This window comes from Harpegnathos saltator, unplaced genomic scaffold (genome assembly GCF_003227715.2).
Source record: "Harpegnathos saltator strain DR-91 unplaced genomic scaffold, Hsal_v8.6 scaffold127, whole genome shotgun sequence".
In the NCBI taxonomy this organism is placed as follows: domain Eukaryota; kingdom Metazoa; phylum Arthropoda; class Insecta; order Hymenoptera; family Formicidae; genus Harpegnathos; species Harpegnathos saltator.
Window position 1 is genome coordinate 243331 of NW_020229903.1, and position 15311 is coordinate 258641.

The 15311-nt window shown below is 36.9% G+C and overlaps 1 protein-coding gene across 3 annotated transcripts; it reads right to left on the reverse strand.

Moving 5' to 3' along the window:
- Positions 1-2288: 2288 nt before the first annotated feature.
- Positions 2289-12190, reverse strand: LOC105181486 (uncharacterized). Of its 3 annotated transcripts, XM_025307452.1 has the most exons (6): positions 11795-12190; positions 11619-11692; positions 11313-11423; positions 9391-11238; positions 4845-9014; positions 2289-4773 (listed from the first exon to the last, which is right to left on the reverse strand). In XM_025307452.1, exons 4-6 carry the CDS (start codon positions 11234-11236, stop codon positions 4568-4570), a joined length of 6222 nt encoding a protein of 2073 aa, XP_025163237.1. In that variant the 5' UTR covers positions 11237-11238; positions 11313-11423; positions 11619-11692; positions 11795-12190; the 3' UTR covers positions 2289-4567. The 3 variants fall into 3 exon arrangements, with proteins under 3 accessions (XP_025163237.1, XP_019696147.1, XP_025163235.1); XM_019840588.2 differs by having other exon boundaries at positions 2289-9014; positions 11795-12099; XM_025307450.1 differs by having other exon boundaries at positions 2289-9014; positions 11619-11715; positions 11795-12099.
- Between the last annotated feature and the right edge of the window lie 3121 nt (positions 12191-15311).

Genomic DNA, 15311 nt, shown 5'->3' on the forward strand with positions numbered 1-15311 from the left:
ATTTAACAGTAAAAATAGATGTCAACTATAATTCTTTCACTTGCCATTTAGTATATATATATATATATATATATATATATATATATATATACACCAAACATTTCTTTTCTCTCAATCTAGAATGACAAAGTCAAGAAGTAGTCTGATATTCGAATGATTCATCGCTCACTTGGAACGAATTTTCCATTCCGATATATGTTTCGATTCGCGATTAAAGAGTCAATATATGATGTATTCCATTGTCACAAGAACATAAATTGACTTTAATCAATTGGGACTTTAATCAATTTACTTTTGCGATTACTTTTGCGAATGACATTTTATTTATCATTCGATATTTCACTTATATTTTAGAAATACCGTTAGAAATGCCTTTCTAAGAAATTTAGAGAGCGCAAATCTCAAATCGGATTGGTTCTTTCACGGAACCGATCGAAGTCCAAACGACATGTTCTCCATTTGCATTTCTGCTCGTGCGACTTGTACCAAAGATAAGAATGTAAAGCCACATCATCTCGATAAGTGAAATTCTTTGGTGCTTTGTACAAGGAGCCAAAATACATCGCAAAGGAACACGACGGATATTGTTTGCGTGTGACTTCTTCTATGCGAATGTTCGAGATTCGAGCTTATCCTAAATTCGATTTCAATCGTGAGTCAACGCTGCATAATTTGAATTTTAGAAAGGAAAGTACAACTGGCTCATGTAACAATTGCAAATCATGGAAAAAATCTTCGGGAAGTGCAGGATCGATAATTTTTGCTTAACAATAAACTAAATTAAAAAAGGATGATACATCTGTTTTGTAGTTAGTATTGCGCGGAATCGGACTTATCCGTATATTTAGACATTAAAAAAAGATATATATACAAAGTGTTTAGAAAAAAGGGCTCAGGATTTTAAGGGTAAATAATACAAAATGAAGGGAAAATGTCCTAATAAACGTGGGTCGAAGAATTACTATTGTTGGAGTTGTGAGCAATTATTTATTTTAATTAAAGCAAGTGAGACTTACTTGTTTCTGGTGCTTACAAAGTTTACAGAAGATTTTCTGCATGTCCTATTTCCATACACGTTTCACATCTTTGTACCATTTGACAGGCATTCTGTATTCTCTGATGTAATTCGTCTGCGTTATTTATCGGTGAAGAATATACCTTGCAAATCATGGAAAAAATCCTCGAGAAGTATAGGATCGATAACTTTTGCTTAACAATAAATCAAACTAAAAGAAAACTTTTAAGAAAACCCTATAAAAAAAAGTTCAGGAGATTTAAATGATGTGCGTACTATCTGCCCTTAAACTCTTTTTTTCTGAAAGCGAGGGGGCCATGAGACTGGCCCACCCCGCTCGAACCATCTTCCACCGAAGGATTTATTTAAGTGTTAGACAAATTATATCGGAGAATACAAAATGCCTGTTTAATAGTTAGAACAAAATTAAGAATTTTTGAAAGATTTTACAATTTTATGGTACGAAAATGTGAAATATGTGCAGAAATAAGAGATATAGAAAACAGCATAGTATAGATGTAGACATGTAGAAAATCTTCTATAAGCTCCAAAAGCGAATAAGTCATTTGTTTTAATTAAAATAAATAATTGCTCATAATTGATTATATCAGTTTTTCGACCTATGTTTATTGGGGCTTTTTCCCTCCATTTTGTGAGTACTATCTGCCCTTAAACTCTTTTTTTTTAAACATTCTGTATAAATTACATAAATCGCACCGTATATATATATTGCCTACAATACAATTTAGTACAATTCAATATATATATATATACATACATACATACATACATATATATATGTATATATATATATATATATATAAAATAATATAACAGTATTACGTTCATATAAAATGTATGTGTATAATAATAGAATATGTTCCTTTTAATAACTACGATAACTTTATTAAGGACGATATTCACATAATCTAATCTCGTATTTAAGATTATCTTAAAATCAGATTATAAATGCTGATCTTTAATCTGTTATTAAAAGAGAGATAACATATAGTGATTTTTACAAGTTCTTAATAACTATGGAGATTTGCGAAATTGGAGAATTGAGGTCACTTTTGACTAATTGTTAAATATTTCAACAATTTAAAACTCACATGTACAGTCGACAAAGCTGAGCCTAGTAATCAATTAAAACGAGAACTTCGGAACGATAAATATTTCTGTAAAGTTACACACGTATGGAGAAACTGTTTGAGTAATAAAATGATATTATCTAATAGGACAATATAATAATATAGTATATCCAAATATAATAATTATAATACTAATAATGCATAGCCTTATTTAATTTTTTTTTTCAAGTAACACGAAGCCGTTTTATACATTTTTGTGAACCATACTCTTTTGAAGATTCAACGAAATGATTGTAATGGTGATCTTCAATGTATCAATTTTATCTCGATATCCACACTCGAAAACGATAGTTAATAAATTTAAAAGTCGCTCGTAAATAGAATTTATATACGAAATGCAAATATAAGGCCGAGTAAAAGGCCAAATAAAAAGGTTAAAGGATTGCCTAAAAACATAAAGTAACAGCCAAGTCACTCGATTACTGGGTGACTTTTCTCTCATACATAGAATTCTTTCACTCTATTAATTACCGAGTAAATAATATAGTTTTTTGCGAAATTGAGGAATTTCGCAAGAAAACTATTCGTTCATCAATGGAACTTAATATGTCACAATATGTTAATAACAAAAAGTGAATGATTCATTATGATTGATGAGCGATACCCGTTTCCACAAAAATCGATTGAGATTTAATCCGAGTTTTGGTCTGAATTAAGTTTATAAACTTAGCTTAAGATCTCGTCGATGTTAACAGAAACTGGAATGAAACGTTGTACTCTTGCATAGATTAGGAACCTATTCTATAATTTAGATTAAAGTTTCATTTTCGTAAAAGATGAAATATCAATTTATTCTGAGCAACAATATTTTCACTCTCGCCTCGAGTGCGGTTTCACTGCAGAAAATTGAAGGAAGCGTACAATCTGTTATTTTACACGTAAAATAACTGTTCGTCTCGAGATGGAAAGAGAAGATGATTCCAGAAAGTAACGCGCATCTTCTTCTCGCTTGGAAAAAATTCTGTCCATACTTCATAAATATTTAAAGATGCGCTTATATTGTATTTTGGTATCTTTTTTTGTATCTTCGAAACAGACTTGTTCCAATATTAAATAGTATAAAGACTTCGTAAAATATAATTATAACATTAATCGAAACATAGTCGAAACAATTAACTGTACAATTAAACTCGAGCAGTTTACAGACAGAAGCAAAAGACGCGCATGAGCTCGATCGAATTGCGATGCAACTTTAAGATGGAGTCTTTGCGACTTCGTCTTTGGTTCTTCGATCGTCGGAACGAGAAAGTAAATCGGTAAGTTGTTTTTATGTGTGAGATGATGAAATTAACGAACTCTAGGAAAATAAATGCCAGACTTCGCGGTATCATACATGCAACCTAGTTATATCGAATAAATGTCGCGGAAATGAGTACTACGACATGAATACGAATATATTCTTTAACAAGACAGGTGATTATTCGTATCAAAAATAAAAAGACAATCTACATTTTAATGTGTCAGTTATCCATGACGCCAGAAACAAGTGCCAAAAACTTGTGTCGTTAATGTTCAGCGGGAATTAATGTTCAGTAAACGCTCAGTGATTATCGTCGATACTTTGAATTTTTTGATAGACTCAAAGTATAACAATCAAGAGCATTAATCGTTAAGTGCTAACTTTAGCCGAACGCAGACGTTTTCAATTTGTCAATTCTGGTTCGAAGTAGCTAATCCAAATGAGAACGTCGACACAAAAGACCAATACGAACACAAGCATGTGTCGCACGTGCAAATCAAAAGCAAATGAAAACCTATTTTGATCATTATCAACTTTAAGGATGAGACTCTTGTATCAACTAGAGATAAAGTCTAATCTCCGAATACGCAAGTCCGAACGTCGTTTCACGCGAGAATTATAAACATGTGATTCATAAAATCACCGTGACGTCGATATTCAGGCTGACTTTTGCCAAACTGACTAGTTTAATTGACGATTTCAAATCGCTATCATATTCGCAAATATTATCAACTGTATTTTGCTTAAAACGTTGGATACCGACGTAATGCTTCCTTTGTAATTTACAGGGTTTTCCTTTATTTGCTTGTATAGAATTGCAAATACTCCTATACAGTGAAAGTACAAGTCTTACAACTGAGCAGAAGAAACAGTGTCAATTACGAAAGTAGAATTACGTCAGCATCTTCTTAAAATGCTAAACAAATAGAAACTTTTGTTAAAATGAATGAAAAATTTGGACCTCCCGATGATCGTTGGAGAAGAAATAATGTACAAGTAAAACTCCATATCAGTAATTTCGCCGGCTCGTTGTTTATCCTTTGACTAAACCGAAGTTTGGTGAAAGTCATCTTTACAGTCGTCGTCGCTCTATTCTACGCTCTATACGCGACGTCAGTTGAATGTTACGTCCAAGTTATGCTGTTGTAAGTGATGTTGGCTTCATGCTTCTGTGTGCGCTCGTGTAACATGAATTCTTGTACCGTGTTGCACTCGAAGCCGGGGCAATACACGCAGGCGAAGCGGTCGGGATTTTTTGCCACTTGCATCATGTACATGCTCTGCATCGGGATGTTGTTGCCTACCGCCGTTGTCGTCACATTCGCTGCTGGTATCGGGTTGCTCATGATCGTGTGGGCATGCATCAACTGATAAGGCACGTTATTCCCGCCGTTTAAAGCCTGCTGTATAGGCAGGTAGGCATTGCACAATACCTCACCTCCGACATTCGCCCGCTGCTGTTGCAGTTGCTGCTGTGACGGTTGTTGCCGCTGCTGCTGCTGTTGATTAGTGAAGGTATACACCGGCTGCGGTTGTTGACTAATGACCACATGGTAAGACGGTAGTGCTTTCTGTTGCTGCACGTAGCTGTTCTGTACAATGGGCAGAACCGCCGCCGTGCCGCCGCTCTGCTGCACAGGTTGTGCTACTCTGCTGCTCAGTATTGGTTGGGCTACTCGAGCAGGTAAGTTTCGATGATACGCCGCCGGCTTCGGTTGTATTGGCTGAGTGAAAGTTGTTGAAGATGTAGGAGTATTCTGCAATAAGATATTATATTGCTGCTGTTGCAATTGTTGCTGCTGCTGCTGTAATTGTTGCTGCTGCTGCTGTTGTGGTTGCTGCTGCTGCTGTTGCGGTTGCTGCTGCTGCGTCTGTTGTAGTTGCTGGTGCTGTAATAATTGTTGCTGCTGCTGTTGTTGCTGTTTGTCAGCTTGTTTTATGATCTTGTTCTCCGTTAGAGAATACTTGACAGTATGCAGCGGCTTTATACCGACTATATGGTACTGCTTGGACTTTGTAGAGTTGACCATGCGATTCGGCTGCAAAACGCCGTTGTTCGCAGTCGTGGGTCGATTGTGGCTCATTGTGGACGACGAGGTCGACGGTGTAGATGCATGCATCGAAAGATCAAATGACGTTGTAGACCATATAGGCGGCATCATGTTGGGCGGCAAGGATATTCGCGTAAGTTGTTCTTGCCGGGTGGATGACTGGGGTTCAGGATGATGCATCAACATATGCTCCGTTAATTTCTGCTGATTTTCGAACGACTGATTACAATTAGGTCGAGAGCACTTGAAAGTATTCTGAGACGACTTATTGGGCGAAGGCGCAATCAACTCTACCAGAGACTTGACGCGCAGGAAGGATTTAGGTACGACAGTCATGACATTCATCGGCAACGATTCCGTGGAACTGGACTGATTCACACTTGCAGCTGTTTGGTTGTCTTTGGTCGCGTCCAGCGCAGCCGTCGAGTTCACGGCCTTGTTCTCATTGGGTTGTTTGTCTTTCTTGCGTGGGCTTACCTTCTTCGTCATGGGTGTTGTCGAAGCTGTTGCGTTGGTAGCAACAACAACCGAATTTAAATTCTTCTTCGCGTTGTGGAGCTCTTCCGTGAAGACAGTACTCTCGGCTAAATTGCCGCGATGTTGTTCGCCAGTGGGCATCGTGACCTGTTCTTGCGTGTCTTTGCGTTTGCTAGAAGGCAAATCACCGTTTTTGTTCGTAGCCCCCATCGATGGCAAGCTGTCCTCACTCTCCGACAACTGCATCACCAGATCCTCCACTTCGATTTCGTCAAGATTCTTTGAATTCTCGTTGCCGTTCTTGTCAACGGTGTCGCTTCTCGGTCGATTTTCCGCGGAGATCTCGTTACCTTCTCGCCCAGATAACAGAACATTATGCAATATTTGCGAGACGTTTTTGGAACTCGTCGGTACTATTTCCTCGAGTCTCAGTGTCATTTGTTGCTCAGTTTCAGTCTTCGAATTGTGCGATTGGTCCCACGCACTTTCGTTAAGAGAACTTTCTTTTAAGCTGAAGCGACTCAAACTCGTGCAAGGTACATCATTGTTGTCTATGACGCTGCGTACATTCGCCTTAAAGTTTTGACGCTCACAGGCGTCCTTATAAATAATTTTGCACGGGACCGGTTCCTGTCGCTTCTTGTCACCGCTGACATGCGTGGCCGCGTGTTCTTGAAACTGGTCGATGTTGTTGAACTGACAGCCGCAGCAACCACATATGTACTCCTCTTGCAACTTCTCATGGACCGACCAATGGTCCTCGAATCTTCGCAATGACCTATACATAGTCGAGCACACCTTGCAAATATAGATTTTCTTGGTAGCCATGTTCGCGATGACGTAATGCGAGTCCTGATTCTGCTGGTGCTCCAACGAATGTAGATGAAAGAGTCCCTCATTGCTGAACTTTTCATTACACAGTCCGCATATCAGCAATATCTGCGCCCTTATCCTGGACCTGGTGGAGAGAGTCGCTCTGTCTTTTCTCTTGCTGCCCGAAGATTTGAGATCCACGGCCGAAGAACTGTTACCTCGACAAATGCTCATGTGCGACTTTAAGCTCAACTCCGTGGTGAAGGCACTTATGCATTTCTGACACACCTGATCCGCTATTAGCAGGTAACATTCTGTCGATCGCTCTCCGCCGTTGTGCGATATCTCGATGAGTCTCGCGCCGACACAGGAGAGTGGCGAGAATGACAGACGGCTAGCCACGTAGTACGGATCTCTCACGTGGTTTTGCATATGCGTCTTGAACAGTGTCCCGAACTCGTAGAAGATTATTTTACAGATGTTGCAGCGGAAATTAGCCAATCCGTCGCGATTATGCCGCGCATGCATTCCCAAATGATGTAGAATGTGCTGCACGGTAGGGAGTGATGTCTTGCATTTATTGCAGAACAACCTGCACGTCCGAATCGAGTCGCGTTTGCGACTATCCATGCAGATCTTGTTCTCCTCGCGCCTGAGGTGCGTCTCGAAGCAGTCCAAGCGCCGGAACAACGTCTGACAAGCGGTGCACAGCAACACAATCTCAATTTGAACGCAGTCGATGTTGATCGTTTCGTTTCGGTGACATATGCAGACACGTCTTACAGATCGTAGTTGTGAGTGTACCGGACTTACCACATGCAAAGAAGTTACAGTTTCGGTCGTCTCCGATTCTTCGTTGGGATTTTTTCTCGGTGAGACGCTTTGGGCCACATGCGTCAACTGCGGCTGCTGCTCCTTCGTCAAGGACGCATTCTGCACGATGTTCGACGCGTTATCCTCCTCCGTCGAGGGACATACCTCTGACAAGTGTAATTCCGTCGAGGGACATAGCTTTGACAAGAACAATCCCGTCGAGGGGCACAGCTCTGATAAGTGCTCTGACAATTCCGTGGAAACGACATTGCTCTTCGTGTTTGAGTTGTTTTCTGCTGATCTCGTCTGCTGTTCATTGTTGTTGACTGTGGTCTTCTGTTGTTTGACGACTTGATCTCCGACTGTGTCCTGCTGTTTGTCGACGTGGTCTTTGGCTGTGATCTTTTGCCCTTTACCGACTTGACTTCCAGCTGTGTTCTTCTGCAATCCGTCAGTACTCTTGGTAACACTTTCTCTGTTATGCTTACCTAAATCCACAGACTTCGATTTGGCAAGCAGATTCCATTTGTTTTGAGCGCTGGATTTCGGCTGCGGTGTCAAGAGCTGTTTGTTGAATGGTCCTCGGTTCGTCGACGACGATAAGAGCAAGATGTTATCATTCTCAACAATAGACCGAGCAGGCAGGTTTAGTAATTTTCTATATTTCTTTTCATATATCTGGCCGAAAGTTTTATGTATATTCTGCTGACATTTATTGGTCGATAAGTGATGAAGCAGCAAATGATAATTGTCATAAACTGACTGACATATAATACATTTGTAAGTTCTCTTGTAGCCGGTTTGAGATTTTATTGGCAACGTCGTTGATGATTTTGCCTGCGACTGCGTCTCGTCAACGTTCATTTTCTCAGATGATTTTGACGATTTTGCCACTTTTGACGTATCTTTACTCGATGTGGACGAGAACTCCGGTATGGCAACATTCTCCACTGCTGTGTCTTTGTTACAGGAATGTATAACGACAACGTTGTCTTTGGATTTAGGAGAAGTAAATAGTTTCTTACAGACGGTTTTCTGGGTGTTCGCGTTATTGAGAAAACTCGCAATTGACGGCTGATTCTTTGGCGTAGAAGGTTTTATAGGGGATGCGACTGGTGTGTTATCCTTTCTGGAAGATGTAAACTTGGAAGACTGTGGATCAGAAATAGTTTCCTCATGTGTCGCATCCGCCGAATTGTTCGACGGATCCGACGGAACGGAAGGTAATTCCACCGTCGATTGCGCCAAAGTGGATTGGCTGTTAACTGCTTTTTCCGGTTGTTCCGCGAATTTCTGCGGACAGAATGCCTTCTGCCAGATTTCTAGTAGTGTCTTATTCGATGTAGGTTTATTCTTGTTTACCGAACTAAATTGCTTCTTCAAGGAAATCTTCGATTTATTGGGATTCACAAACAGCATGTTTTCACGTTCCTCATCTGCCGACGTTTGATCATCTGTAAAAAAAGAATTATCTTCAACGGAATATCCTGTATAATTAACAATTACTTAACCGAAGACAATTGAACGTTTATAGGAAACAAGCGATGCGATAATCAAAAAAGAAAAAAAAGAAATACCTTAACTAAGGAAAAAGGAAAAAGAAATAAGTAGAAAGTATTTCTTTCGGATCGTTTCTCTGAAGAGATATACTGCAATGTTCATAAAACGTCAGAAACAAATTCACGATATATGTGACACTAACTAGGAAGGTAGATCAAGCAATATACGAGAATATTGAATTGTTTATTAAATCATCTTCTAGAATTACGCGATTATTTATAATTTTGTTCATCACCATGAACCAAAGGAATGAAATCAAGAGAGTTTTACCTTTTGATGGATATTTTTCTGCTGCTTGAGATTCAGTAAGAGGTACATTGTCAATACTCGGTACATTGTCAATCTCGGATACGGGTGCGATAGCAAGGCTTGCATTGTCTTTTTCTGTGTCAGTTGTGCTCGTATTTACTTCTTTTGAACATTCCAGCTCTACAAATCTATACGTATATGATTTGCGAAATTTTAAGCTGGTTCGAATCACGGATCTGATGTGTTTGCGCGTTAAAAACTCGACGTTACTCGCCGAATATACGCCATTATCGGCGAGACTGCACAAGGTTTCCAATTTTATCAACAGAACTCTAGGCTTTTTGAACAATTTAAATTTCTTCCAGAAATTAACGCACGACTTTAACGCAATGTTCAACCGATTCGAATCATATTTCTTGTTGCAAGCATGGGACGTTTTTGGCAATTTCAGTGAAGTTCTGGAAGTCTCCACTGCTGTCGAAGTATCGTTATCAACTAGCGTAATCGACAGGCATTCCTGATTTGTTCTGTGCATATTGTCATCCTTATTCGCAAGAGATTGTGGTATGACAATCTGAGGTACAGTATCTTGTGACCTCGTGCTCGTCGATGCTTCTGCATTGTTCAACACTACTACTGCTTTCAACTGCTGTTCTTCTTCCGAATGGCATATCGATACTGTATTCTGCGAGTTGTCTGTCGCATTTCTCTTTTGCCATCTGATAACATTCGCATCACTCGACTCTTCCAGTCTTGTTAGAACAACTTGCAATTTGCAATATGACTTCATTATAGGCAATTTTTCTTGGCTCACTGTTTCACGAGACAAACAAGGAAAACTTCGATCGTTATTTTCGATCATTTTTTCCACACGGTTACTTGTATTTGTATCTTCATCATCAGACACGTCTGACAATACATATCTTTTCTTTCTAGTTTCATTTCTTTGAACAGGCCATTCGTCAGATGATTCATCACTAGAGACAATCCTTCTCCTTTTCAATTTACATTTGGCCAGTTCTCCTCGCATAGAGACTGCTCTAATGAGAAGGTCATCGAGTGTCTTATCATAATAGGTATTACTTTTCTTGACCAAGTGTTTTTTCTTAGACTTTGCTTCGTCTTGATGAGAAGTTTGTTCAGACACATCATTATTCTTATAACTACACGAAGCTTGCTCTGGGTGTTTTTTTAAACTTGTTGATAAAAATTTAGACATATCACTGTTCTTATAACTACACGAAGCCTGTTCTAGTTTTTCTAAACTTGGCGATGAAAGTGGAACATTAGGATGTGTTACTGCATCTTGTGTGCTGGTCAATATTCGTTTTTTAATCCAATCATATGGCACAGTACGTGCTGATGTATATGATTCATCAAAGGATGAATTTTGTTCTTGTGTCTCATATTCAGACAACAGCAGAGATAAATTATCTGTCTGCTTATCCTGATTATTTTGCTCAGAATCATTTTCTCTTAATTCTTCTTTTCCTTCAAATGCTTCACTTAAGGTTCTACAATCATCTATATTATTTTCTGATAAATTTTCGATCACGGACTTAGCTGTTGATTCAATTTTTTTAACTGTTTTATTATTCCAAGATTTCTCAGAATTTTTTGCCTCAGATACTTTCTTTATCTTCTTTTTTGAACATCCAAATTTCCACATACGTTGTTTCCTGACCTTACGTGGAGTAATTAGCTGTGTTGATATATTTTTTAGATTCTTTTGTGGCAAACGTACAAGACATACTGAGACGTCTCTGATTTTAGTGCTGGAATCGGTTATATCACTTATACTAGTCTTCATTGATGAATTGCTACTGCATGGCACTGCCTCAAATAATTCCTCATCAGAGCTATTCATTGCTATAATATTTATAAGTTATAAATATTTGATCTATATATAAACATAAGTTTTACAATATCAAGGTGGAACTCACTTGTTCAAGATAATCCAAATTAGGTTAGAATTGAAGAGTCAATAATTTGCTCAGGGTGTAAATGTCGGCTATTTTAACAATTACTTTGTTTGGTGTATAACACTACTAATCCTGTAAATTTTGTTACATATTATGCTATATTTTATGTTACACTTAGTCCTTATACATCAAAGACAGCCAATTCGAATCGCGTAATGATGCATCAGAGAATTCACTTATCTTTCCTCTTATTATATCAGAATAATAACAATATATTATAAGAAAATTGTTTGATGGAACTAAAATAATGACTCATTCTTTACATACCTGAACAGTTCGTGATAGCTAACAATAGTGACACTTTTTGATCAATCTGTTGAGATTTCCTTCAACTATAGTATCTGCAACAATAAATTTCAATGAACTTTATTTTATTTATTTAGTTTATTCAAACTATTAAGATATGAATTCTTTTTGTGATTATAACATTCATCATAACTCACATTGCATTGTATTTTTCGATGCCCGATCCACCGCTTTATTAGGTTATACAACTGCTATTGAAAAAAATGTCGTCGAAAAGCGCGGTTCTTCGTTCTTTAAAGCTTTACGTAATGACGAGAGGTTCGAATTTTTGCGCATGCGTGTCTACATGAGTGTCTAGTAAGTAAAATTGAACATGCTTCAGTTTCGGTCTGAGTTTCGGCAGATTTATTAAACGTAAATCGCGACGTAGGTTATTTTCTCGCAAAAAACACAAAGGCCCATATTCAGAACGCGCTACATATACGCTGCCATATACGCTTCTAAATACGTGAGATGTAGGTGCGCTTGTAGCGCTCGTATGCAGAACGCAAGAACAGAGCACTATTACCTAAAGACGCAATGACAACCAATAAGAATGCTCGTTTCCGAGCAGTATGTAGCTATTGATTCTTTTCATATCGCGTAATGTGGATGCGGCAAGAGTACGAGATGCGCGTCGTCCAGCGTTCAAATGTCCGTTGACGATTTTTGCGAAGTGGAGTGCTCTGATATATTGTCAAATTGTGTATAGTAAGTTTATTTATTATATTAATTTACATTTCATTCTTATAATTTTGTTACATTGCTTATTTATTATTCATTGCTTACTCTTAACAACGGATAATTTTAATAAATATACATGTTCGTATCTTTATAGATGAACGACAAGGGAAAATTTTTCTGCCGAAGAAAAGAAAACAATAATTGATTTAAATTATTATTATTATTTAAATTATTATTATTTTTTCTTTAAATGTGACAGGAGCTGTTAGTGCGCTTATACATAGCCCTGACCACTTTTATCGTGCGCTGCTAAGATATCGATATGTTAGCGTGCTGTTACGACTTATTCGTGGTTCTGAATAGGGATTTTGCTCTAAACACGCGTGATTATCGATATGTCCTAAAATGCTGCTCCATAAAATGCTGCTATCATCGCGTTGAGAATATGCGCGCTAATAAGAGCGCTAACATCTCGACTTGTTAGCGCGCTAATATCTTTGTTAGCGCGTTCTGAATATGGGCCAAAGACCTGTGCAGAGACAAAAAGCCGTTACTTGCATCACAAAGAATAATGTTGCAAAAAAGAAAATTATCTATGTTAATATATATAAAACCGTAAAAATATTATATTATAAAGAAATTATTTAAAAGTAAGAAACAATAAAAAGATGTTAGAGCCAGAAAATATAAAAAACTAAAAAAAAAATGACAAAAAATATAACAAAACGTAAAAAAAGACTAAAAATATAAAAAATACAAAAAAACAAAAAATATAAAGAAAACACAAAAAAATAAAAAATAAAAAACATAAAAACCGCAAAAAAATTATGTTTATCTAAAATCTTTATTTTATCCTTACACGAATTTTACAAAATTCCATATATCCACCGCGTAGGGGGTAGAAACGAAACGAAAAGCGATACAAACGGGTACAAACGAATACGAAGCAGCACCCGCTTTTAGATTGCGAATATCTTTAAAAATGGCAAAGCTACCCCTTATACGAATTTTCAAAATTCCATATTTTCAAAGGGGTACAAACGAAACGAAAAGCGGTACAAACGGGTACAAACGATGCTGAATCGAATGACATTTGAGAGATTACTGTATCTCAAAGTGGAGTGCTGATGATTTTTCAAACCTTTATAATTCTCACCCCTTTGAGGTACAAAAAAACAAAAGGTGGTACAAACGGGTACAAACGGAGCTTAATCGAGTGCATATATGTAAAAATATTTTTGGTAAAGTCGGGTGCTAACTTCACATAGCTCCCTCGACCCTCTCGAAGGCCCTTTGCCTCTTGTGACGCGCGCTTCAAAATCGCCACGTCACAATTTCTTATCCATACATACACAAATACATTTATAAATATATACACAGAATACATATACATGTCCAAAAAACATTTTAGAAATATATCTCTAAAATGTTTTTCGGACATTGGATATATATGGGTATAAGCTATATTATCATTTAAATAAAAAATCACAATGACTTCAAAATAAGTAACAAAGACTGAAAACTCACTTTGTAATCATGATTAAATTTCTTGTCTTGAACATTTTCTTGTCATTTTGACGTCACTTTGATGTTATTGTGACTTTCTATTTTAATGTACAATTCTAAAAGTCATCATAACATCATTTCAATAACAAACAAACATCACCAAACCATCACGAAAACTATATCGAATGACATCATCTTGATTTGTCTTAAAATGACTTTTATTTGATATCATAATTATATTATTATGATTTTTTGTTCTATCTGGATATAACTATCACATAATATATAGTCCATTTCTATAAAATGAAAAAAACGTATCATAAAAATTAAAATATTTAGTAAATATTAGACTATTAAGATATTAAGTGATTTATCTAAGTATTACACGTTATTGTAAAAGATTATAAGACATAAATAATATATAGTCTAACTTCTTTTTATATTCTTTGTGCTTTCTGGATATCAATTGTTCAAACATAAACAATACATGTTAAATATCTAAGATAAATGTCCCAATAATTGAACTAATAACAAAGCTCGATCAACTTTATATTTTTATTAATAAGTAACTAATAGTATTACTAAAAAGATTAATGTTTATATAAAACTTCAGTTTATTAGCTATTGAAAAATAATAGGAAATGAAATAATCAATAGTTATATACTGTAATTTTAATGAAATACTGGGTAATGTCATTTGTACACTCGCGGATATAATAGTAAGTGCCCGTTTTTTTGCAACTTTCGGAACGCATCCCGACTCGAGAAGAATGAAGGTCACTGCTCCGCCTGCGGAGCACGCCTGCGCAGTGACTCACAACTCGAGTTTCCAATCCCGGATACAATTTAGGATCCCGGGATTTCGGGATTTTTGGATTCCAACTCGGGATCTCGGGACTAGTCCCGGGATTATATATATATAAAGAAAGAAACAAGGAATATTTACAAATAATAGAATTATTTTATTTATAGAACGTTCACAGACTTTTATGAACATTATGACAAACAACAAATAAAATTTCAGTAAAAATGAAAGCAACTTACATTAATGATTGCATAAAAATCGTTACAATTAAAGATTAAAGTTTTTGTATTAGGAGTACAAATAAGTTTCCGCCGTTTGACGAAAGATGGCCCCAGCAGAAGGTTATGTTGAAATTGTCAGATGTAAAACGTAATATCGTAAGTTTGGACATCTGGTAACAACATAATCTTGAAGTATTAGTGACTCCGTATCAGCATCACATAATTTTTTTCGTGCGAAAATGTCAAGTTTTGTGCCGAATAAGCGTCATTTGCGGGAACTTTTAATTTACTTCTTTTATTTGAAGAAATCTGCAGCTGAGGCGCATCGATTGCTTGTAGAAGTATATAGTGAGACTGTTTTAAGTGAGAGAAGTTGTCGTGAGTAGTTTCAAAAGTTTAAAAACAGTAAGTTTGACGTGGAAGATAAAGAACGTAGTGGAAGGCCGAAAGTGTACGAAG

Excerpts from the sequence above, each read along its gene's own strand:
- LOC105181486 (XM_019840588.2), bottom strand. The coding sequence starts at position 11,236 with ATGAATAGCTCTGATGAGGAATTATTTGAGGCAGTGCCATGCAGTAGC. Across the intron at positions 9,015-9,390 it reads AGAAAAATATCCATCAAAAG|ATGATCAAACGTCGGCAGAT; the intron begins GTAAAACTCTCT and ends CTTTTTTTACAG.